General features: G+C 34.8%; 1 protein-coding gene across 6 annotated transcripts in view; it reads right to left on the bottom strand.

Moving 5' to 3' along the window:
- Positions 1–25,783, bottom strand: part of CYRIA (CYFIP related Rac1 interactor A) — a 53,521-nt gene that overhangs the window by 6,488 nt on the left and 21,250 nt on the right. For 2 of the 6 annotated variants that reach the window (XM_042812692.1, XM_042812684.1), the window contains exons 4-10: positions 13,448–13,527; positions 4,082–4,203; positions 3,109–3,214; positions 1,579–1,715; positions 1,420–1,497; positions 1,008–1,124; positions 829–908 (exon numbers count right to left, since the gene is read on the bottom strand). In XM_042812692.1, coding sequence (XP_042668626.1) covers positions 829–908; positions 1,008–1,124; positions 1,420–1,497; positions 1,579–1,715; positions 3,109–3,214; positions 4,082–4,203; positions 13,448–13,520 — 713 coding nt within the window. In that variant the 5' untranslated portion in view covers positions 13,521–13,527. Of the gene's footprint in view, positions 1–828; positions 909–1,007; positions 1,125–1,419; positions 1,498–1,578; positions 1,716–3,108; positions 3,215–4,081; positions 4,204–13,447; positions 13,528–13,718; positions 13,799–15,475; positions 18,284–25,783 lie in introns of those variants that run through there. The other 4 variants (XR_006167800.1, XM_042812707.1, XM_042812675.1 and 1 more) reach the window with 4 other exon arrangements.

Below are 25,783 nucleotides of genomic sequence, written 5' to 3'. Positions count from 1 at the left end.
TGCTTGAAAAATGGCAAGTACCACTGTTACAAAACAAATACCATTTAAGTAGATAGTACATAGACTTGTCTACTGTTATTCACTATTTTCAATATAAAATGTTATTTAAAGTAAAATTAAAATCTCCTAAAGCTGTACTGTACTACCTCACAGCTTACAATGACTTCAGATTTCATTCTCTGATTTAGAGCTATAAATACAGCACCATAACATGACCAGATTTAAAGGCTATAGAAATTCAGATGTGAAAGTGTCTGATTATCTCACAATTAAAACTAAATATTGGAGAATAAACTCAATGTTCTCTTCTGGAGACAACTCACAATTTACTGTTTCTCTACTTATGCAAAAAAAAAAAAAAAAAAAAATAAAAAAGAGCATACACATATGGGTATTTTCAGTGACTCATACTAAGATGCCACAGGATTTTGAGATGATTCCCATCTACTATATGCATATCTGTACCAAAATCTAGCCCCTAAGCATGGTAAGAATTTTGCAAGATGGGCAAGAGACAGTAGTTGCCCTATAGTTCTGGTTAGATGAGACAGATACCAAAGCCTATGAAAGATTATACTCGTATGTTAACCTTCATTGAATACCCTCCCTAATAAAATTCAGCACTGATTTGTGAAAAAATATTTAAGGTGGTTAAAATAGGAGGCAAAATTTTCTAAAAACAGATTGTGCTTTGTTCATTACTGTGACTGCAACTGAAGGCAAGCAGGAAATCATTTGGAAAAAAAAAACAACTATTCCAGATGGAAATAAATAAACACTGTAAAAATTGTCACATACAATAGAAACAAGATTTAAGATAAAACTTACGGCGTTTCCAACATGACTTTACATACACTAGCCATAGTACTTAAGCAGTCTGTTGTATTTTCAATTGGCAATGTTTTGTTCTAGAAGAGTTAAAAAAGAGTCATCATTGAGTAGATCATCTTGTAAAATTAAAATTAAGAATGTCTGTGTGTTTTGCCCTTTTCTCTCCCATTACTTACTTCTGATACAAAATGCGTAGTTGCATTACTGAGTGTCTTCAGCATTGGTGTTGCTTCTGCATAAAACAGGGACATCCTATTGGCCATTTCATTGTTGACTTCATTCTCGATGTCTAGCTGAGAAAAACATGAAAAAAAATTGTTAGTTAAACTCTTAAAATCTTGACAGCAGCAAGAAAAAGATACAGAGCGCGTTCATGTCAGGAAGCAGATTTCTGAATGAATAGTTCCAGCCTAATCACTTTATCCAGACTGCTACTTAACTCTCACTGTGAAGCTGAGAATATGACAGCTAACAAAAAAAAAAAACAAAACCAAAAAACCCCAAAAACTAACACTACCACAAATGGTATAGGTATACACAAAATGATAGGTTTCAGCATTAAGAGCAGATCAGACCTTATTTACTTACATGCATGTTGTTAATCCTGTTGCGACTTATTGTGCGCCTATAATAACTGAAGTCATTCTGAATTGCTGGGTTTCTCATCTTATTGAAAGAAAACAGAAAATAATCAGTTTTGATTCAAAATATATGGAAAAAAAATAGCATGCAGTAAAAGATTTTAACCTTAAGTTCATCAAAACGAAGAGTAAAATGTAAGATTTCTGCAAACTCTTTAGCCAGAGCCTGTTCCCGTTCCAGGTGTTGAGTTGGAGTATAAGGTGGGCATGTCAAAGATTCCAGTAAGCTCTGCAAGGCCTTTTCTAAAAACAAAATATTTTTTTTCAGTCCATATTAAAGTAAGACTTTACATAAGTATTTAAATACTTGTTAGAAGAGAAGGAAGGCTAAGAATATGCACAGCCCTAACAAGAATCCCCTTCGTTTCTATTCTAAGGTGAGAAATTAAAGGAATTTCTTACTAAGTTTTGTTAAACTTTCTGCCATTTTCTCTCCATTCTGTATCAACGTATGAACTGTAAGAGTTCTGTATGAACTCTTTTCCATTATGTCCCTTTTTCCCATCTAATACCCTTTATCTCGGAACCCTATCAAAAATTCTATGGAGAAAGCATTTCTCCTATATTCAAATATTCTGCTCTCTCTTTTTCATCTTCCTGAATTAGCCATCAACACAGTACAGAGATTGTTCTGGCATCTTAGTCACAGAAAGTGTACTCTTAGGCACCGATAGAAAGGCAGTTCAGCTCCTGTGGCTATAATTACTAACATTACTCAAAAACTGATAGGCATAGCAAGACTTTATAGAAGAATTTTTGTCACAGGGAACTTTCATAGAGTCACAGAATCACCAAGGTTGGAAAAGACCTAAAAGATCACCCAGTCCAACCGTTCACCTATTCCCAATAGCTCCCACTAAACCATGTCCCTCAACACAACATCCAGCCTTTCCTTGAACACCCCCAGGGTCGGTGACTCCACCACCTCCCTTGGCAGTCCATTCCAGTGCCTGACCACTCTTTCTGAAAAGTAATACTTCCTCATGTCCAGCCTGAATCTCCCCTGCCGTAGCTTGAATCCATGCCCTCCCCTGCCGTAGCTTGAATCCATGCCCTCTACTTTATAGAAACATTTTTTTGCACAAAGATTGTCATCCAGAGTCTTAATTCAAGGCTTAATTACATCATTTTTTAAGGGCAGCATGGATGGTTAACTCAGTTTAAAATGTGCCCAGCTTTGCATTTTCACCCTGCAAAAGAGTATCGATATCCTCCTGTCCTTGTTATCCCCCCTTGTTTTTATTTAAAAGCAAATCTCAAAATATTTTTGTCTTCATTCCTTTTAAAACTCTGTTCTCTATGAGAATCCAAATTAAAAAAATGTAAACCACATCAGTACAACAAACATCAATGAAGTGTTGAACGGTGGGAGGCATCAGATAAAAACTTTACAGTCACAATTGCATTCTCTGTGCTCTATTTAGATAATACATAGTTTAGGTGGCAAGCCAACAAACTTTAAATAATTTTTAAACCAAAAGAAGATAAAGAAAGCTGCACTGAGAAACGTGACTGAAGGCAAATGTCTGTTAAGATCAAAGAGTCAAAACAAAAGCCATTTAAAATCAGTGGAAAAAGAAATTTCGTATTTCTTTAAAGTAACTGAATAAAACAGACGCATTAAACGAGGGCTCACCTAATCGCAGTGAAAATTCATAAAAGCGCTTCAGCCTCACGACCAGAGGACACACTGAATTCCATGCTTTTTCTTGCAACTGGATATCATTGGGGTTTTGTATTGCCTGAAATGAAAATTCCACTATAAAGAACTGTGAATTACAAACAGCAAGTAAAAGGTGATTTGGAAATTGTCCAGTACAGTATTTCAGAAAGTAAGTATTGTAAAACATAGGACAATTATAAGAATTAACATCGTGTGTGAAAGTTATTAAGTCTAAAAAATACCATTCTTTTCCTTCTTCCCTTTAGCATAACTTAAAAATACTCATTGTAATCCAACACTGACATGCAGGAATCTTTGAATAAAAACATACTGCAAAAGCATCAGGAGTATAAGTACTGTATGCAGAAATAAACAGCTTTTTACAATTATTATTATTTTAAACTTATGTAGGTAAGAGCTCAAACTAAAAGTAAATTTGAGGCTGACACAGGGAAAGGTTTGGTCAGCTGAGACAAACTAAGTTACAATTCAGAATTGTACCTCAAAACTAGTTTCACAGTGTAAGATACGTGCAAAATTGATATAAAATTCCAATTTACTGTATTTCATTATCTCACTTACATAGAGTAGCTATTTCCAGTATTTTTTCCTATGAGTTTCGGACATTTGAGTATTATTTCTTAAGTATTAGTTCTTAACTGTAACTTTAGCCATAAGGTATATGAAATGAGGTATACGAAACTGTCTCAAAGTGAAAAATAAATATGAATTAATCGCTAGTAGTAGACCCAAAAGAAGTTCCAACAGCCATCATTTAATAATTTAACATTACAGCTTATCATGTTGCACTGAATCCGTAAGTTTTCAAAACAGAATTATAAAGATTCTCATACAGCTCCATAGAATGTGCCTGGATACAGAAGAGAACACACTGTTCTGTTCAGTTTTTCTTCTAGAGCTTTCCCATTAGCTTGAACAAACATACATCTCTAATTTCTTGTCCAGCTCCTTTGTAAGCCTGAAGATCTGCAAGCATACTTTCTGAGTCCTGTAAAACTGCACTGATCTGATTCCATACTTCTCTTTCTCCATCTGTGGGCTGGGCATCTAAGAAACATAAAAGTAAAATGTGTTAGACAGAATGTAGCTGCAATACTGATGGCAAGATTATTCAGTTTACGTTATATCACTTGACTTTTGCATTGTCTTTTTTTTTTTTTTAAATGATACAGTTATACAGTTATTCTGCACTGCCATTCAGCTATTAAAGTTTTTCCATTGTTTTGGTAATCTCTGGCTCAGAAGTCTCAGCATCATAAGGCAGCGTAATTAGAAAAGAGGATAGTGTCTTGGTCCTTCAGTAAAAAGGCACCTCACTCACGAGCTCCAAAGATCAGTTATAAAGGATTGCTTACTTTCCTTGCAGCTTGGGGATAAAATCAAGCCTTTCAGTGGATGGTGCAGTAGAATATTATGCCATGTCACCCTTCCTCCAGGCTTCCCAGAGTATTTTTCTCCTTCTATGCAACGTAAGTACAGTACTACACAAAAATAAACATTTTCCTTTTGAATGGCAGACACCATTCCCAATACTTGAATAGCAGCTTTATTTAAGCCACTTCTATCACTCATTACTTTGTTTTCAGGGTGGGAGTGGAGTGATATGTAGACCTTCTATATTCAGAGTAATGACGTTTTGAAGGAAATCAAAATGCGCACGCGTGTATCAGGTCCTGCACCTGGCTTGGGGCAATCTCAAACTTCAGTAGAGACTGCAGGATGGATTGAGAGCAGCCCTGAGTAGAACAATATGGGGGTGCTGGTGGACAAAAACTGGATGTGAGGGAAGCAGTGCATACATGTGTCCCAAAAAGCCAGTTTTAACCTAGTCCGCATCACAAGAAGCATGGCCAGTAGGCCCTTTACTCCACTCTCATCATGCCCACCTGTGGCAGTGTTCAGCTCCAGCACAAGAAGGGCATGCACCTGTTAGAGCAGACCCAGGGGAGGTCACAAAGATAATCAGAGGGCTGGAACACCTCCTCTGTGGAGATGAACTGAGAGAGTTGGGGTTGTTCCGCCTGGAGAAGAGAAGGCTCCCTGGAGACCTTAGTGGCCTTTCAACACTTAAAAGGGGCTTATTATAAAGATGGAGGGAGACTTAAAACAGTACTACTCTATACTTCAGAAGGAAAGTAGAAACAAGGAGAAAACTACTCCAAAAATAAAAATCCCAGCTCAGACATGGCTGCTGAACTGAACTATTAGTTAATATTAGGTTTGCAGTGATAGTGTTTCTTTCCCCAAGCTGCAAGAAATCCCAGGTGTATACACCATAATGGTTATTTGACTTTGTGAAAAAGAAGGGAACAAAACTGTAAATATTTCTAAGTTTCACAAGGAAGTTGGTATTTTTGTTTAAAACTTCTGTACTATCCACAATTGAGTAGGGGGAAGGAAGGGGTCATCTATAAGTCAGTATCCACACTCTAATAGTTTTAATAAAAGTTAATTAAAATAATGTTTCCAGCAAATATTAAGGCATAAAAGAGAGTAAGCTATTGATTAGTACAAATCACAAGTGTAAAATCTGCACAATCACATCACCAGAAGCATGATTTGGTTAACAAAGAACTTCCATGCTACTTTCACAGTTCATTTTCTTTAAAAAGTATTGCCCCCTAATTAAAATTTACGCTCTCTGGACTGCTCATCCCTTTGGGATTTAGAATTGGTCTTTAGTAACCTCCATTGTAGTTATTATTTTTCAGATTTTCCCAATTCATCTTTTGGAAGCTGGTGAAAAAGTGAGTACTTGAAACCAATTGAGCTTTCTGTGGCATTCCAGCATATGGGGAAAGTGGAATAGGAGAAGGGTAGATGGCTGGAAAAGGGAAGGGAGAAGGCTGCAAAGGCTACAGAGCAATAGGCTTAGCTTGCACTTGCAGAAGCGGTTTATATATGCAGAAATTTTTTAGCTTAAAAATAAAAGCAGGGAGGATGTTTCAGGCTCTTTTTAACATGCATCTTATGTGTGAACTATATGTTATGCAAATACGCGCTCTGATAAAATTATGGTCATGTTTCAAAAGGGATTTTACAGTAATATTTTGACAAACATGGTTAGCTAACATATCTCTGATTGATGACTTTGTAGAGGATTTCATCTTGCTTTGAACTATACCAACAACAAAAATTAAAAGAAACAAAGAATTCTTCATGACAGAGGTTCTGGCTTTTAAAATTGTTTTTCTATTCCAACAATACCAAAGCTCATTTCCCTGTTCTGAATTAAAAAAATAAAAAAATAATAATGAAAAATAAATACTATTCATGAGTCACCTCTTGCAACCCTAACTCCAGACAATCAGCACATGCTTAAACAATTTGAACATATTTATAAATAAATCCATAATCACTAGCTAATCCAAATTGAGAGCAAGCCTTCTCTATTGAGGGCTTACTGTTGTAAGCTCCCACTACCACTGAATGTACCACATTTCAAGTCTGACAGACCTCACAGTACCCTTAAGTCTGACGGTCTTTATAGTACTAATTATTATTTATCAGAATACTCTTTCTTTAGCAAGACAAAACAGGAAACTGATCCATCCTCTCTGATAACTAAATCCTCTGGAACAATCGCAGTCCATTTGTAGATGCATTACATATTTGAGGTACTTAATGAGCTTGGAAGGTGGAGCAAGCTTTTTTTTCCCGAAAATACATCATTTGTTTAAAAAAATATATCTTATCCCATCCTTCACCAGTTACACTTTCGAAAAAAAAAACCAGAAACTGCAGCATATGTTACACATCAATACTCAAAGGACAAGATTAAATATAAAAGAATGGATATTAAGTACTAATTTATACAAAGTCAAGCATAACACTATCTCAACAATTAAGACAAAACAAGTCACTTGTACAAGAAGTATTTCCAATCCATGCACTCTTTCTGCATCTGAAATGCAGACCAAAAAGCAGAGAACTTCATTCCACCCTCAGTCAATGTAATGGGAATTTAAATGGATTCCCACTGAGACTGGATAATGCTTGCATTTCAAGTGCATTAAACGTGCAATCATATTTGTCAGATAATATCATGGCCACCTGGTTTTGGCAGCTATGCAAAAGAACAGTGAGTTCAGCAAGGTGTCTTACAGGCTCTGCTTTCAGCATTTCAGCAAATTAGAGCACAGCATGTGTGTACATATATATATATATATATATATATATATATATATATATATATATATGTATACACACACACATTTCAGGTCTGACACCATGACAATGATTTTTCCCCTTCCAGTCTGGCACATGATTAGAAAAAAGGCTACGCTTATGTCCTTGACAAAGACAGAAAGTATTACTTTCAACCCCCGTGAATAATGCATTTCAGAGAGTTGCTATATCCCATACATTAAAAAGAATGGTAATTGAAAAAATAACCTGCTTGCCACATCTGCCAGAATTCCATAATTAGCCAGAACAAAATGAAGCTCTCTAAAGGAGCATGAGGCTATGCCATGGAAACAAGCATGAGGTCACTGGTTTGTTGCTCTCAGCCCTGTAATGCATGAGGAGTGGACATCCTCAAGAGGATGCCCTTGGACTAAAACACCACTTCTTGCTTAGGGCACTTTTGGAAGTGCAAGAAATGAGTTTAATCTTGCCCTGGCTGGATAGAGATTACACTTCCAGCCTCTCTGCCTGTGGAGCAAGGGCACTTATTAACATCCTGCAAAAAATAGTCAGTTGCTCTGCTGCTAGACACGTTCCATTAATAGACACTTTTAATCATATATGAGCAACTGTAACTCAACTTTTCATAAACCTTTCTGGGGATAGAGCAGGAGGAATACTGGAATATAAGTATCCTTGATTCTTTGGAGAAGGATCAGACAACAAGACCACCTAGCTAACGTTTAGAAAAAAGAGAAACCTGTTAAGGTTCTGCATTCAGAGAGTTTGGCCTTATAAAAGACCTATGTATCTGGGGAGAGGATGGGATGAAGATGCCACTAGAAGACTGCCAAAAGCTTACAAGCTTTCTGAGCATATTGTAAAGCTTTAGCCTTTTAGGTTCAAAACAAATTGTTGTTACCAACCTTCAAATTACTCCCAAGAATTCATATTCAAATATTTATTCACCTGAAAACTAGGCAGCAGTAGTTTGACAACAGAGTTCTGCAAAAATGAGAACTCACAGCGTGCCACAGAAAGAGCTTTAAATACCCAGAATTCATTTACCTTTTGCAAATTTAATCAAGGTCAAGATCTAATGAACAAAACCGTTGTTGAATGGAGAAAGACCCACTTCAAGAGAATCACCCTATGGGGTAACAATGAAACCTTAATTAGCTGTGAAGACCACAAACTCACAGGACTTGCCATGCACTCACTTTTGCTAACAAGGTTTTATTCAAGTTTCTCAAAGGTGAGAAAACAGGTATATGTCAAATTCAAATAAATGTCACTGAATACAAAAACATCAAATGTGGAACAGCAGAACAGTTTGCTATCTGGAAATGAGACTTCTTTATTTAAGTATTTCAGCAGACCTTCCAACATTAATTTAGTGGAATGCACAGTTTGAATTTCACTTCAAAAGGTTGTGTTTTTTTTGTTTTTTTGGTTTTTTTAAACACCTGCATTGGAGAACACTCTTCACTAACCTCTGAAGTTGGGCACTACTTATCTTCAAGGTTGGATTAGATAAATCTTCAAATTGTTTCTACTTGTACAGATTAGTAGCTATTCCATGGCTCAAGAATGAGAGAGCATACAGAACTGCTTCTGCCCTATAACATTAATTGAAATTAGTAAGAGATTCAATCTTTAAAAAAAAATATATAATCACAGAGTTACAAAACTTGGTTCCTACTTTGAAATCAAGAATTGGATTAAGTGACATCAGTAGAACATGTTGTAAGGAATACAACTGATCATATATAGAGATAGCTGCAGAAAATTGGAGCACCGTGATATTCTAAATAATTGTGGTAGCATTGAATTTTCAAGGAGAAAATTAAAATAGCCATTAAAAATGTTTGGAAGGTGAAATTTTAAAACACACTCATTTATGTTTCATGATTCTTCCTTATTTCAAATACAGCACAAGGCAGAATTTGAAAAAAAGAACAATTTCAGGTGAGAAAACTTGATTTTTCTAAACGTCCTCTTTCTACCTGCTCACTTTTCTAGAATTGCATAGAGATGTACTGGAAGAACTAAAGCTAAATATGAAAATAATCGGTTGGTAAAAATATTAAAGAGAAAAGTGAGTTTATATTTAAAAATAAGCAAAGAAAAAAAATTCAAAAGATGCCATGTCAGATGCCCACCTCAAATTTTTCAAAGCAGAATTCTGTCCTGGAGAATAGTAACTTTAAAAAATATTTGTGTGGCATAAAAGAACTCATACTAGCTTATCCTTACAAGACATTACTGGAGGCATTCAATGCCAGGCTGGATGTAGCTCTGAGCAGCCTGGTCTAGTGGCTGGCGACCCTGCCTATGGCAAGGGGTTTCAACTCAGGCCATTCTATGGTTCTATGATTATCTGGGTTGTACGGGAAAAAAGTAAAACTGAACTTTACTATGCTGAACTTACAGTGTAGTTTCTTAACTAAGATATCTAAATCTGTTCTGCTCATGTTATTCTGCTCTGCATTTCTGTTCTCATTTTTGTGCACTAAAAGCTAAGGCTCCTCCAACCATGCAGTCATCCAGATTTATCTGACTGAGAGAGTATTTAGTAAGTTGAGGAAAGAAGTAAGTTGGTAGGTATTTTTCTTTTTAAATATATATATACTTGAACAGCTAGTTCCTAGCAAGGTCATTTTCCCACACAGTTATCACGTAACTTGTGCAACAACGTTTGTTATACACGTTAATTCTAGCACATGGCTATGAGTCCACATGACATAGCATTAGCTGTGGAATCACCTCTTTGGAGAAGCGCAAACTTAGATTATCTTAAATCAATTGCCCAGGGAATTTAACTCCCTTACATTCTTTTCCCATTTCCTGTATACAAACACTCATTACTTTTGAGCAGTATCAGCACATAAAGCCACACAATTTTGATGTACAGAGATAGAGAGTATCTAGATCCACAGATCTACTCCTCCATAGTAGGAAAAAATGTTGTGTTTTTTTAATTAAAAAAAAAATATATATATTTATTCATTTTTATTTAAAAACAAAACAAAACACTAACACAACAATATTTGTATGGCACATTTTATGCACAGGAAGAAAAAGTATGTCACACACTCTTTTCTGGTACAACAAATTCTAAATGAAGAACAGCAAAAAATCCCAGGGCAGGAATATCCCAAAACCCTGCAAAAATTTCAGAAGTAGTGCTGCCAGACTTACTTTGAGGTTTTAGCTTACTGCTAATGAAAAAGTGGATAAAACCTAAAAAGAAATATACTGATGCAAAAAATGAAACACAGTAAACACATCAAATCAATATATCCCTCACTTAAAAAGGGATATTCTCCAGAGTATTTCCTGTGTTTTTATACTGTTCAGTATTAATTCTTTCAGTTGAACTGAAAAGAAATCTCTCTGGGATACATAAAATTGCACAGCAACGTTATCAAATACTGAATAACAATACTTCACTAACACTTGAAATTGCTTAACTTACTTTCAGCAATTTACACAGTCTAAAGCAGAGATGAACACAGGCATGATTTTTTCCTCAGAAAGTATACAAACAGGTATTGCATAGTTGAATAAATCCCTGGAACACTACTAGGATTTCTACTACCAACCTAATTCTTCGTTTAATACTCTCATCTAAGATCTATCATGGGAATCAAGTTGGAAGATAGCTGAATGATCAGCAAATATTTAAAGTGACTGGAAGCTAACCTTCTTCATGAAGTATATTTGAAATCGAACGTAGGAAATCTGTGATTATCTTATATGAACTGTGAGCATAATACAAATACTTCTGAAATTGCATTAGCTGAATGTTTTCATAAGCAGAGAAAATTTTTTGCTCCAAAACTTCTGCCTTCCTCTTGGCATTCTATGATTCTATGATATGATTCTGTATCATGAATCAATCAAAACCCAATTTTTCATTAAAGACATCTTCTCAAAGCTTTAGAAAGGCTTTTCATTATTTTTCAATTTATAATCATAGACTCATAAAAAATGGCTTTGGTTAGAGGGGATCTTAAAGCCCATCCACTTCTAATCCTGATCACTGTGAGCAGGGCTGTCATCCACCAAACCAGGCTGCTCAAGATCCCATCTCCAACCTGGTCTTGAATGCTGCCAGAGATGGAGCATCCACATCTCTGGGCAGCCTGCACCAGTGCCTCACCACCCTCTGAGTAAAGAATTCCCTCGGAACACCTAACCAAGATCTCCTCTCTTTTAGTTTAAAACCACTTCCTCTTGTCCTATCATTATCAGATCATGAAGGAAACCTTTGTAACTGCATTCGTTTCTAATACGACCTTTTTTTTTTTTTTTTTTTTTTTTTTTAAATCCACTGAGCTTGAACTGAAAACAAATTGAAAACATAAAAAGTCATGTGGCCAGCAAGCATACATACAGACTGGCACTCATGGCCAACACATTCGAGTGTGTTTTTACACAACTCAGTGTTTCAATGCAAAAAATGAAATACAGAAAACGCATCAAGCCAACGCATGTCCTTGCAGTTACGTTCCTTCCACAGAACACGGATTTTATTATTCCACAAAAATCTCCAAGACTATTTCATTCCCTGGGTGGCTGTGCCTGACAAGTGCACAAGTGCTTACACCAATTGCTTGCATTTCTTTGGGAGAAGGCACTTAAGCTCACTTCTGTTCCTGTTGCAGAGCAGATTTTGGAAAAGAAAAAACAACAAAAAACCAACAACGTTCTCTGCCAAGGCAATAAAATATGCATTTTCCCCTCCCACTTCTACGAGGCCTCCCATTGCCAGGCCACCTGTTTTCTTCTAAGTCAGCAGTCACAGCTAGTAGGACCTTCTTACAATATAGTACATGATGGGACTGATGAAGTCTGGAAGTTCAAAGCAGCTGAAAAGCTTTGCAAGAACTTGGCACAGCATCTACTAAAGTGTCCTGAAGTTTGACAGAAAAAATTACATGATGATTTGTACAAAGGTTTAACATCCTTTACATAACATTAAGTTCTAGAATAAAATTCTCAAATCATAGAGACAAACAGAAAATGGATTGAGGGCCTGTATGACCTTATTCCAAACCCAAAATAACCAATTAACTTTCTTCATAATTTAAAACCGATTCTTTATGCTGTGGTAAATGAGATCTAGATGAGAAGATTAAAGTATGTGCAATGTTACATTCGTACACTCCAGTTCTAATCCAAGAAAGCATGTCTGAACAATTTCTTCAGATTTAAATATGTTTTAACAACTTTTAGAACCAGTGCTTCTAAGCACGTATATACATACTTTCTCATTTCATGTCAGTAATTGTTTTTTTTAAGAATAACTTAGGAATAAATTATTTCAGAAAAGTATTCAAGGTGATAATATGTGCCTACTTATCCCAAATTCTCTTCAACCATGCCTCAAAAATCAAATTATTAAAGAGGTAGCTTCTTTCAAAACTCTTTTCCATTGTTCAGATTAAAGGTTTTAAGAGACAAAACATCACATGCTGTTAGCATTCTGATAAAAAGCATTTAACGCAATTAATGAAGATTAACCCATATTTAAGGATTTGATGATCAGTTTTCAAGAAAGTGTTCAGAAATACATGCAGGAATAGCATAACCAGCAGAAGGGAAATAGCTTTGATTCAGAAACAAATGTGACAAGGAAATTAGTATGTGAAACACTGTTTGCAAACCGATAAACATGCAATTAAGAGAGATGCAATCAAGTACTTACACTTACACCACTTCATTACTCTTTAAAAACTATAATAATCCAGTTAAATCACCACTGAACCAGCCACCTACACTGCTGGTATTTTTTTAAGCTTTTCATAATTATTTCCACTGTAAATATATTTCCATTCAATGAAGAAACACGAAGAACATATATTATTAACCCTGATTTGCTAGAGTAAGCTGAAGTTCATTCACATATAAATTTAATAATGGCTTATAAATGTTCTGAAACTAAATCATATTTTATTTGCGTATCTATCATTCTGCCATCTTCTCATGAAGTAGTTATACATAGTCTTGTAGTTATCAAAAAAACTCAATACTCAACTAAAGTGTAATTTAATTTGCTTGCAAATCCCTTTTGAATTGCTTCATGACGCGTAAGCACATGCAGTTTATTAGGAAGTAATAAGCAAAGAAGGCAAGCCAGGCAAGAAGCTTTGCTCACTTTCAAAGTCAAGGAAAAAATTTGGCCCCTGATCAAGCTCTGTGCAAGTGAGAACTTTTAAAAGATTTCCCATTTGGTTCCTGAAAAATAGAAAAGGAAGAGAAAAGGAGTTCTGAGTGAACAAATGGTTTTAGAGACAAGGACTTGGATAGACTGGTTGCGCTGGAAAATAAACACTGCAAACAATCCATCTTAAGATTTTTTTTTTCCTTAGTTCACTATTAAGTCAGGGAAAAGATTCTCTCACAATCTTGTAATTGTTTGAACTTACTTTCAAAATCCAGGAAAAAATGTGGATAGTTTTCAATTTCCCTGGTAAGGACCTTAAGAAGATTACCCATCCCAGCAAACCTAGCAAATGCAACAAAATCATAAACAGTTATATACATAAAATTAGAAAAGTACCACCAAGGTTTGAAACAGTCTGCATCATTCATTAAACATTATGACAAGTTCTCAACCACAAGAAATATTCTGATGGTCAGCTTTGTAGAGAGTAAAACCTTGTATAGATACAGAAATTCTATCCATCAATGTGGAACTGAAACATCAGTGCCTTATTAAGTACAGATATTTATGAGTTTATTTACTTAGAAGAAACTAACTGAAAACTGTATTTATATTTGTAAATCCTCTAAATTTCTTGACTCACATTACTCAATACCATTACAGAGCAAAAAATATTGTAACTGCTGAGTTGCTCTTAGCATAAATTTGCATTATTTCATTAGAATTACTCAATTGTTTAAAACCCTATTACAAGAGAAATGTATTAGAAAGCTAAAATGCCTACTTTTTAAAAAAAACTTTTAATTAAAAAAAAAGTTCAAACGCCGCACTCTTTTATGTGCTATTCCTATCTTTTTATCACAGTGAAAATATTTGCATCTGCAGTTAATAAGAAAAACTGACAAAGGAAAAGTGACCAATTCTCAAAAACCAAGTCTCCGTGGAAGAAAAAACAGAAGCACCAAAGAAAAAGTTGGTTTTATTTGGTTGTTTTTTATTTTTGTTTCTTTTACACCAGCTCTTAACATGATGTATTATTATAAAACTACGTGAAAGTACAGATTTGGGAAGTAAACAAACTTTTTTGCAGAAGTGAAAATTAAACCATGAAAAACAGATATTACACTATAAACAGTCTCCCTGAAAGGATGTAGAAAAATGTGATTTTAAATTTCAAAATTATATGAAAAAACATTCTCAGTACTCTGAACCATGACTCTCAGGGCTCACATCTCACGGTCATCTATTTTTCAGTTTGAGAGATCAGAACATACACACAAAAAATTTATTCTAAGCTTGTATATGGTCAAAACCCCATGTGAGGAGATAAAGGTATTTTTCCAAATTCTCCCTCAAGCACTACAGAAGAAAAAGTATCATAAGCTCTCATTTTTATACGTATATAAAGGATACATCTCCTAGGAAGGCAATGTAAGATTTGGAGATTTAAAAGCAGTCACAGTCATTCCATAATGCACAGAGCACATTCAGAGTACACAGCTGCATGTAAACCACGTTTTTGCTATAGCTTTGCTTTGCATGAAATACTTCTTCAAACTTTTCTCTCCAGAAGAGCAGTGAGCAGACTGTCAAGTCCAATACAGTTAGCATCATCTTACATAAACAGCATTGAAACATGAAGAAACGTCCTGTGTTACTCATAAAATTACATCTATTTGTAAGCACAAAAACAAAATGCAGTTTCACTTTCACAGGATGCACATTTTATGAACTGAGCCTACCTCTATGATTAGCTTACAAAGGGGAAAAGCGTGAGAACAGAGGAAGCAATTTTATACAGCACCAAACCTTGCATACTCAGTGATCCAATATCTCATCACACTTCTATATTGCATTTTATAACATCATTTAGATCAGGGAAAACAATATGCATAAACCTAGTTTCCTTTACTTAACCCTGACATAAACAACTTATATTACCAAGAAATACCACCACAATCTAAATTACTGAGTCGGTTTGTATTCTTCACTTCCAACTCATTTTAAGCTGTATCTTACCTCATTGCCTTCAGTCTTCAGAGATAATCCAATCATTTCTTCTACTGTCAAAGTTAGCTCTGCATCCGGAGACTGGTTTAGCTGACAGCATGCTTCGAACACCAAGAAAACTGTTCCCTTTGCCAAAAACCGAGGCTAAGCACTCTTATTTGCATTGAATAGCTTTAGGTCATGTGCCCAGTTTTTGGTTTCAGTTCCTTCTTAAAGAACCATATCACATCATAGCTGTGGAGATTTCTAACATATTTTTCCTGAACTTCTACTACATTTTTCAGCTTTTCATTTTCTTATCCTTTCCTACAATCCTCATATAGAAAACGAATCCAGATTTTGAAAGTACTAAACAAGAACCCAGACACAAAATTTACATCAATTTTCAGGGTTAAACTAGAATTTCCAATTATCTTAAAGGCAGTGGCTTGACATTACTATTTTCAATATACACAAAAAACGAAAAATAAGTGATACTGAAGACCAACATCTAGAAGTCGTGGCTCAAACATTTAATAAATAAGCTTCATTTTTCTAATGATTCAAAATAGTTCCTTATTTGGCTTTCTAAAAGCAAAACCAAAAGCAAGTCTAGGTCCAAGTAACATTTGAACATACTGAACATCATTCAATATTATGTTTTAACTCTGTATCAGAAGACTAATCCTCATCTTAATAGAAACATTAATAAGCATATTCCTCTGTCCCAAGATGCATTATTTTATTCTTCATAGCTTTCTGCTTCCACAGCTCAGATCTTTCAAACTGTCTTTCCCTGGAAATAACATGATGCTTTTCAAACCTCAGGAACTGCAAAACACTTCCATAACTTCTAATGAGATTTCAAAGTAATCAGCGGCATAAATTCTCAGTGAGTCAGTTTATAAACTACAGTTGTGACAAAAATGTAAACATAAAACTAATGCACAGTAGCAAATTAGAAAGGCTTAATCTAGAGACTTCAAAATTTCATTTCATTAAACTAGAAAGCATTTTCTTTTACTTACTGCAAAATCAGTTCAAATGCTGAAATAAGACTCAATGCATGCATAAAAACACTGCTGTCACGATACTCCTAAATGATAACAGCTTCTCTTTAGTGTCCAAATCCCTCTGAACATAACCTTTTATCAGTACGCTTTAAAAATGATGATATGCAGACACAACAATGTTTGCATTCTCAATTTTCTACCTTTGCAAATGATCAAAGCTTACCCTAATATAAATATATGAACTATGAACACTGAAAATACTTTTCCGAAGTACTGCTGACAGCTGAAAGCTCGTTAGTCCTTATTCAATGCTCAATATTTAATTAGTTGCACACAGATGCAAGTAAAATGTAAGAAATTTGTGAACAAGAGCGTACATTTAGAATTTTGTGATTCACACATCATTATTCACTAGCATTTTTTAAAGTGCTGAGCTTCAAAACTAAAATACCATAGGATGGTTCTCTATTGCATCACTTTGCTCCCAAAATTTCGGTAATTTAGTTCAGACATTTTAGAAGTATTGCTATAAATTCCTTCTCTTACAGTAAATCAATCAATTTATTTTTGAGTTGTGGAAAATAAAACACTGACACAGCTCCCCACCAATCAATCCTTCAAATCTGACATGGTAGTATCTACACTCTCAGATATACTGAAATCCTGTTTTGAAAATGTAATCAATGTTCACACTGGGTGTCATCAACTCAGTTTTGTATGTCAAACGCTAAACTATTTTTTTTAAGATCTTCAAAATATTTGTGCATTTATTGCTTTCAGTCACTGCATAATTTTAAATTGTGAAGCTCTGCACCGCTTTTAACTGATAGCTACAATATTATACACATTGCTAAGAAGAAGTAAATTTTAATAAAGCTATTTCATCTGACTTGACAGGATGAATTCACATCAGTACAAACTCAAAAACAGCAGTATCACTATGGCCACACGCAGACATACAAAGTTTTTAAATAGTGTTTTAGGGAAAAAAGGCACATGGATCAGCTCAACCCTTTACTGTTGATCAGTGCTCCTCCGCCACATATAATTTCCTAAATCTGCCCATGTACATAAACATAGTCTAAAAGGCTTTTGTGGAAATGAGTTGGATCAGCAAATACCTACTGCTGAAATTCATTTAGATCACCCTAACTAAATGGGGCTGGGAGGGTTCTCATGAGAAGCTCCACTGGGAGTTTCAGGAGAAATAGAGACTCCCAAGCTCAGGAGCAGCAATCAGTAATTAGGAATGATGACTTCCAATGGAATAGCTGCACTGATGTATGCATGCATCCACAGTCTGAGGGAACTGTAGTGTACTAAGCTTATTACTATCATTAAAGCAGTGTAACTGACCTTAGTGCATGAATAATTAACCGTGATATAAAAACCAAAACAAAATATAGCAGCATCTGAACCCAAGATCCCTCAGATCAAAACGCCCAATTTCAAGTTGTTGTGATGCTCACCTATGTAATTTCCTGCACTGTTCCATTAGAACAATGCAGAACCACACAACTTAGAAAATAGTTTACTGACTTACAGAATGAAATGATAATGGAAAAAAAATCCTGACTAAACATCATCAAAGTTTCTTAGTAATGATAACATACTTTGTTTTCTGAAGAAAATTCTTATCACTCATTTTTTTTTTTTGTTTGGGAAAGGAAGGAAGATTTAAAAGAATCATTTCTAGCATTTGTCGACTCTATTACTAACATTTTTGCTTTTGCTTCTTATCCTTTGCAATAAATATATTAAAAACATTTTCTCTTTTAAAGCACTTGTGGAAGACTGACTCCTAGAAAATGGAAATACGCAGTCCTTGGAGTCATCCATAGAGCGAAAGCATACAGAGAGACTGTGGTACAAATAAGCAAAGAAATAACAGTGTCTCATCTTCCTTATTCAGGTGATGGATGTACACAGAAAAAATCCAACTAAATTCTATCCCCAAAAACTGATGCAAAAAAATGGAAAGTAGAATAAAAGAAAAATGTTGCTCAAAGTAAAAGCAACCCAAGATAAAAGAACAGCTGCTGCTTTGAACAATTAATTTATAATAGTTCCTAGATAAATAATGCTTCAAGCCAAGAGCTTTTACTGTCAACTAATAGGTAGCTTGCAGGACACAATTAACAACTATAAGAAAGGTGAGGCAAGTTAGAAGAAGATAACAAATGGTTTGTAATGACAAATGGATTTTTAAATAATCACAAAATGTTAGAAGAGATGGCCAAGAATACGAGTATTTATAGCCCCAAGAATTAAGAGCTTGGCTTGTGGTTTCACTAAAATCAGAAAGTGAAAAAAAAGGGTTACCTCAGATGAACTTGCTGCTTTTTAATGGAATTTTTCCATTAAAACATGCCAACCCTCACATCTGAATACACTTTGAAGAGAACACCTATGTATTTTCGAAGTGTATTATGTCAAAAAGCCTTCATGTAAGAAATGAAAACCAGAAAACCAAAATATCTAGATTCTGACTCACAGACCAACAAAAAGAATGGAAACCAATGAAATAATTAGAATAAAAATTATGTTTGAAATGAAAAAAATGCTGTTGTAATTTTCAGTAGTGTTGTACTGAATGTGCAAAGTACAGTAACTGTAATCCAATGAATCACTTCCACAGATGCTTAAAACACGAGAAAGGGGATCAATCTCCCCATACTCCATCAGTTGATGATATCAGGGAAGCAAAGCAGGAATGGTTACCAAATTGATGCATGGAAATGAGATGCCTTTAATAGAAGCAGAACAGGTTTAGCTAGTGTTAAGAGTTACATCCTTCAAAACAAAACCATTTCATCTTTCTTCAGGAGGAATTGAACTTATGTTTCACAAATATTCTAAGAGAAGTCACGGCCACTCTTCTCAGAATTTTCTTCTTGTCTTCTCTCACAAAAATTATTACCAAAATATGAACACATATGAAAAACTAGAAACACAGAAAAAAAAAAAAAAAACATTGTTGCTCTTTCTACCTTTTAATGTCTTCCAATTTTTCAGCCTTCTAACTATGCCAGAGTATTTCACATGCTCATAGAATGCTCACAGAAAATCCAGTGCAAGTGTCTGAAATAAAAACCTACAAATGCAGTTGGTCTGGTAATCAGAGAGACTGAGAAAAATTACTTCATCGTTATACTGGACAATAAATTAAACATAAAGCAGATTAGAAAAGTACTAAATTTGACATTTTTCAAGGATTGATTTTATAGTCAGGGTTAGGGAATGGGGGATTATATTGAATATATTGCAGAATGTGTCTTCTCCAAAGCCACAGTGTAATCTGTAATTAGGCAGAAGCTATAGAAATGCATGAATTCCAGCAACTCTTCCCTTTAGCTTAATTAGCTTTGTGCCATTTTTTTTTTATTCCTTCTGATATTATTTTATTAACTTTCATTCTTCCCCATTAGACTCCCAATTCATTAAAACTTACAAGGAAATCTCAAGACCATGGCATTTCCGCAAAATATCCTGCCTTAAAAATTATATTCAGTTACCAGGCAAGTATATTAGTCCTCTTAATTATGGAAATATAAATATAAATCTTGTATTATTAGGCACTTGCATCGTGCCTAATACTTTAAGGAGCACATCCTCTAGGAAATTCATTTCCTACTTTTATACGCAAAGAATGCCAAAAACATTTTTGTGCTGCAACTTTTTTTTTTGTATTTTAACAAATCTGCAAATTCCATATGATGACAAATAAGGGAAGAGTACTGTGAATGGCACTGAATTAAAACTCCATCCTTTTAATTAAAAATTCCATTAGATAGTGGAAATGAAAATTGAAACAACATACTGACTGACCCTGAGAGGCTTCACCATAATTAATTTAAATAACTACTAGAAGCTACTCTTAATTTAGCAATGAGATTTGCGGGATATATTTTTGTTAAGACAATAAAAATCGATGCACAGTGACTTCACTCTACTTCCCTATAAAATCTATTTTTACTTAGCTGACAAATTTTCATGATGATTAATCACAAACTCATTTACAACAGCTTATTCCCTTCACATTACAAGATGCACATGCCTATAGAGGCATATTATACAAAGAAAACAGCATTGTTCAGTGATGTGAGCAAAGTTAGACATATGGACAAAAGTGAACATTGTACAGTTGTTTTGACAACCCTACAATGCTACTCAGTGGATTTCCTGTGAAGGAGACATTTAAAACTCACAGACCAGACTACAGACGTTTGCTCATTCAACATGGCTTCACTCGAATAAAGATAACACAAACCCAGGAAGCTTTTGTTGGTGATGTGGTGCCCTCTACTGTCTGAATGGAAATCTCAACCGGAGACACACCTGAGTGTTTTTAATCTACACAACACTGTACAGCACTGCACTATGAAAGAAGTTTTACACAAAGCGCATGAAAATGTATGCTCTAAATAAAAACTAGTCACATGTTTTATCTGAAATGCTTATGATCTTTATGCTTAAGTAAGATGCCACTGCTTGTCTAGATGTAATTACTAATTTATATTTGCACTGAACTATCAGTGCTAGCTTACTTCTTCAGAAGATGCACACACAGAACTGAATTTTTATAGGGACCAGAACTACAGTAACAGTGGATGAACTTAGCCTCTACTTCATTTTCTAACTAAAGCCAAACTAATCAAAATAGTACTTTAATAATCAAATTGCAAATGAATATCAAGATCAAAACCCATTACATTGGTTTCCCATTCCCTATTTCTTTAACTCATAATATAGTTTAAAACCAACTGTAAGTTTACATTTAAAAGGATGAAAACCATCATTTTTCCTGAAGCATTCAATGCAGTGAGAGCTATGAATGAGACATCTCAACTTGCATGTAACATGCTACATCGAGTCTTTGACAGTACCTGTGTACTCTATATATGAACAGAAATTCTGTCAACAATTATTCAAGTTTCTATTAGTACTGCTTGTTTTGAAGCTTAGAGGCAGACTATAAGTTGAAAAAGACGAAATCTGGTTTTCCTTTTGTAGTTTCTGACTCAAAATTAGGTGCACAGGATGAGAGACGCTAGCTTTAAAAAGCCAATTATCTGTAATCAAAATGTAGGAAGTTAGTTCTGTCCAACTTTTTTTTTTTTTTTTTAACTGCCTTTTTTGAGTTGTGATGTTTGATAGGCAATTTGTGCCTTTTAGAACTAGGAAGTATGGAAAAAAACGCCATAATTAGGTTTAGAGCAAAATTTTGTAAGTTTTACTCAGTAAGGACCCAAGAACTTCGCTTAATTTTCAATTGTAATTAACTTTTCATTCACACCTAAACAGAAGTGACACAAAGAAATCATAGAACCACTGAATCGTAGGGGTTGGAAGGGACCTATGAAGATGATCAAGTCCAACCCCCTGCTAAAGCAGGTACCCTACCAGCAAGTCTCACAGGAAAATGCCTAGGCAAGTTCCAAATTTCCACAGAGGAAAAGCACCCACAGCCTCTCTGGTTCACTTGTTCCAGAGCCTTCGTCATCCTCACAGCAAAGTTCTTTCTCATGTTCTTACGGGACTTTCTACGTTCAGTTTGTGAACAGCGTCTCTTGTTGTGTCCCTGCGCACTGCTGAGAAGAGCTGGCCCCATCCACTTGCCACTCAGCCTTTGATATTCAAATAAGCACTGATAAGATCCCCCCTCAGGACTCCCAGCCTTTCCTTATTTGGGAGATACTTCAGGCCCTTTATCACCTCTGTGGACTCTCTCTAGAAGTTCCCTGTCTTTCTTGAACTGAGGAGCCCAGAACTGAACACAGTACTCCAAAGGTGGCCTCACCAGGACAGAGGAGATAGGGAGGGTCACCTCCCTTCATCTGCTGGCCATGCTCTTTCTGCTCCGGCCACAGGAGAAAGGCTGTGATTGCATTCATCTCAGAGACAAAAAACTGAGGTTTGTGCTAGCTCCTTACTGTGAGCTCTTTGGAGGATGGGGTGAGGCAGAAAAACCCTCAATTATTCCCAATTTCATGATACACAAATGTTGTTATTTAAGTCAGTGAAAATTTAAGTCAATCTATAATAAAGCAGTGGAACATGACAGGAAATTTAATGTTGTTTTCTTCTTTCTCCTTTCATTCGATCAGTATTTTACTGTACTTAATTACTGTACATTACTGTACTTAATTCAACTTACTGACTAACGAAAGCAGTGCAATTAAAAACTTCAGAAAAACATGAGACGTTACATAAAATATGCTTTTTTAAGGTCATGGCTGGTCCAGCCATCCAATCCTCCAACCACAAACGGTAAAGACAAAAAATTCCTCAAAACACCAATATAATCAGCCTACAACCATATTTCACTCACTAAAGGATGAATACAAGAGGACCAAGAGTATTTAATATTTTAAATGAAATGACAAATAAGATTTTTTCTTCTAGTTTTAGTATTATGTAATAAATGACTCTCACTTTTTAACACGTTTCATTAAGAACCTGAATTGATTAGCATGGACTTCAAAAAATGGGGAGAACAGAAGGTTCTTTGAAAACATGCAACAATTGGCAGATTCTAGCCAGGAAAAAGACTACAACATAAAGAAAGATATCTTTCACTTTGTTTCACACTTGGTTTGTTTCTGCAGACTGTAGTTAAGGTCATTATCCACTAAGTGGCATTATCAACTCAAACACGTAAATTTGACAAAAAAAGCTCATTTTTCCTCCTAGAAACAAACTGATAGAAAACATTTTCTTTGGATGATTTTAGTTATGTTTGTCAGAAATTTAGGGATAATTCCAAACAGTCCAGTCTATTAGTGAATCAGCATTAACCATTTATTCTTTGTGCCTAGACATTTGCAAAGATCTAGCAGAATGATCAGGTTAGAAATAAGGCTATCATGTAAGAAAGGCATATTAAATGAACCAAAATATTGGAGTAATACAAGCACAAATTAGATTCATAAAGGTATAATGAAGTATTTAAGAAGTAGCTGGGATTTCAGAACTGATATACACCAGTAATTTAATATTTACAATTGTAAAACCTAAAAACATCAGGAGACACATCTGGTGTTTACTTCACTTTTAGATAAAACGTTTATTAAAAGAAAAGTAAATCTTATAGACCAGATAAGTTGATGTTAACTGATGCTAAAAGGTATGTGAAAAATAATAAACACCATTCTTACTTTCCAATGGTTATGTTTTAGTAATTATTTAAGAGTTGGGTTTCAAGATGTTACTTAATGATAAATGAGAGTAAGTATAGTTTTTTTTTAACAGAAGTTTATTAGAGTAAAAGCATTTAGAAATATAAATACAAGAAAAAAGCATTTGATCAGAACTCTCAATTTAAAATAAGTTTGTTCTATTGTTTGCCCCCATTCTTTTATCACTGTCAGTTTGTACACGCACATGCAACTGCTGAAAATAAAATGAAAAAAAATCAGTATCACTGTACGAAAGAGTAAAGGAAATTGAAATAAGCAACTGCTTTCATCTCTCTTTGTAACTTCAAGGCATGACTTTTAAGTTTGAGAAATGACCTATACATGCACTCAAAATTCTGAGCATACTTCAATGCTAGACTAAGTTTTTTTTTTGTTTTGTTTTTTTTAAGCGATTTTTTTCCCTCACTGGTCACAAAGGAATTGCATTAGGACATAGTCCTTTTTCCCTACATCCGCCTACAACAAACATTTGCTGCAAGTCAGAGACTCCAAAACCAAATTGTTTACAATTAACTCAAAAAGTCATTTAAAAAAATTGTTTCTTTGTTCCAGTTGGATAGAGAGAGAGCCAGATGTGTGGCTTGTTGATCTTGCTCTTTTCTGACCTCTGAGTGTAGGAAGAACTGTAGCTGAGGAAGGAAGTCAGCAACTTGTGTTAATGAAGGTGAACACTGCAGAAAAAGATGTTTGCAATTTAAAAAAAAAAAAAAAAAAAAAATCAGAAAAATCCCTTGAAGCAGTTTCTATTAAATGAATTATAACCTTCCTTTTTGCTATTGGTGAAAAATTGGAATCTTTGTTTCTGGAAAAGTCAATAGAAAGTGCAGCCTTTGTTCTGCTTGAAAAATTATACTCTTCTTTTCAAAAACTTCAAGAAGTTAATCACCTCATCATTAACAACTGCTGGGACACTGTCTTCCTGTATGAATACAGAATTCAAGGAAGCCATTTCAATTTCGGATTCTGACTGAATCACACTCTGTTACTGCAGATAAAAATCCATCCTAAAGCTACTTCAAACTGAGAAAGTGATGGATGCACTCATCTCTCTGTAGAACATAGCTGGCAAAATACACAAGACAAAGAACTGTATTTTCTACAGTACACTTCTTCACGTTTCCATGAAACACATTCATGCGTTATATTTGTAAATATTCAATAATTAATTAATCTGAGCTGAAAACTATTTCTTACATAGTTCACCTGATGCATTACAAAACAAGACATCCTAAAAGCATAATAACAAATAGTCAAGGACTTCACACTAACAGATGTGAAACTTTATCATCTTGTTTCTAAATTTTGAATTATTTTCTAGAACATGTCTAAAAGATATTCTTGAGTCCTACTACTCAGGTTCTCCTTCTATCATGGTACCTGAAAAGTCAGCAAAAAAGTTACCATAGTTGAGGTACTAAAAACATCATTCCTGTGAAGTAATAATTCATTCATAGTTCTTGTGAAGTAATAATTCATGCCAGAGATTCAGTTTAGACGATTGTTTTGGCACCTATGAATCAATTCTGACTCTTTACACGGCTTCAAAATGCACTACAGGCATCTATATCAATTGCCTGAATTAGATTAAATTTATGAAGGTGTTCTACCTGCACTATTTTCATCTTAAAAACTCACAACAGTTTTGGTAGAAAATAATCATATGTAATTTTGGTCAACTGGTTATTAGGAATTTTCCTACCTTCCAAAGACCTGAAAAATATCATCAACTTACATTTATTATGTTACTATTTAATTTAGAAACTTTCCTGTGTGTTCTTGGAAAACAGGAAATTGGAATCTAGTTTATTCTCTTCCCATTCCATGTTTCTCTTGACCCCCAAGGTCATTTCAAAAATGTTAATAGATACACATGAATATATACACACAAAAACATTTCTGAGAACAGATTAACAAAATCTTACAAGGAAATTCAAATTAGGGGAAGTTAGAACAATTTCATGCCATACATTTTGAAACAGTTGTAAGAGATACAGCTCATAATAAAAAACCTACAAGACTCTACACTAGGAGAAGTGGAAAATGTTATCGTGCAAGACTTTCAACACAGCTCAAACAGCTCGCAGCTATGACCACAAAGAACTGCAGTAATATTTAGAAATGCTTTA

Source organism: Centrocercus urophasianus, unplaced genomic scaffold (genome assembly GCF_019232065.1).
Source record: "Centrocercus urophasianus isolate 14NV4802_14NV808 unplaced genomic scaffold, USGS_Curo_1.0 seq_10, whole genome shotgun sequence".
NCBI lineage: Eukaryota > Metazoa > Chordata > Aves > Galliformes > Phasianidae > Centrocercus > Centrocercus urophasianus.
The sequence above is the reverse complement of the archived record's forward strand: the minus strand, read 5'-3'. Positions and strand labels throughout refer to the sequence as shown.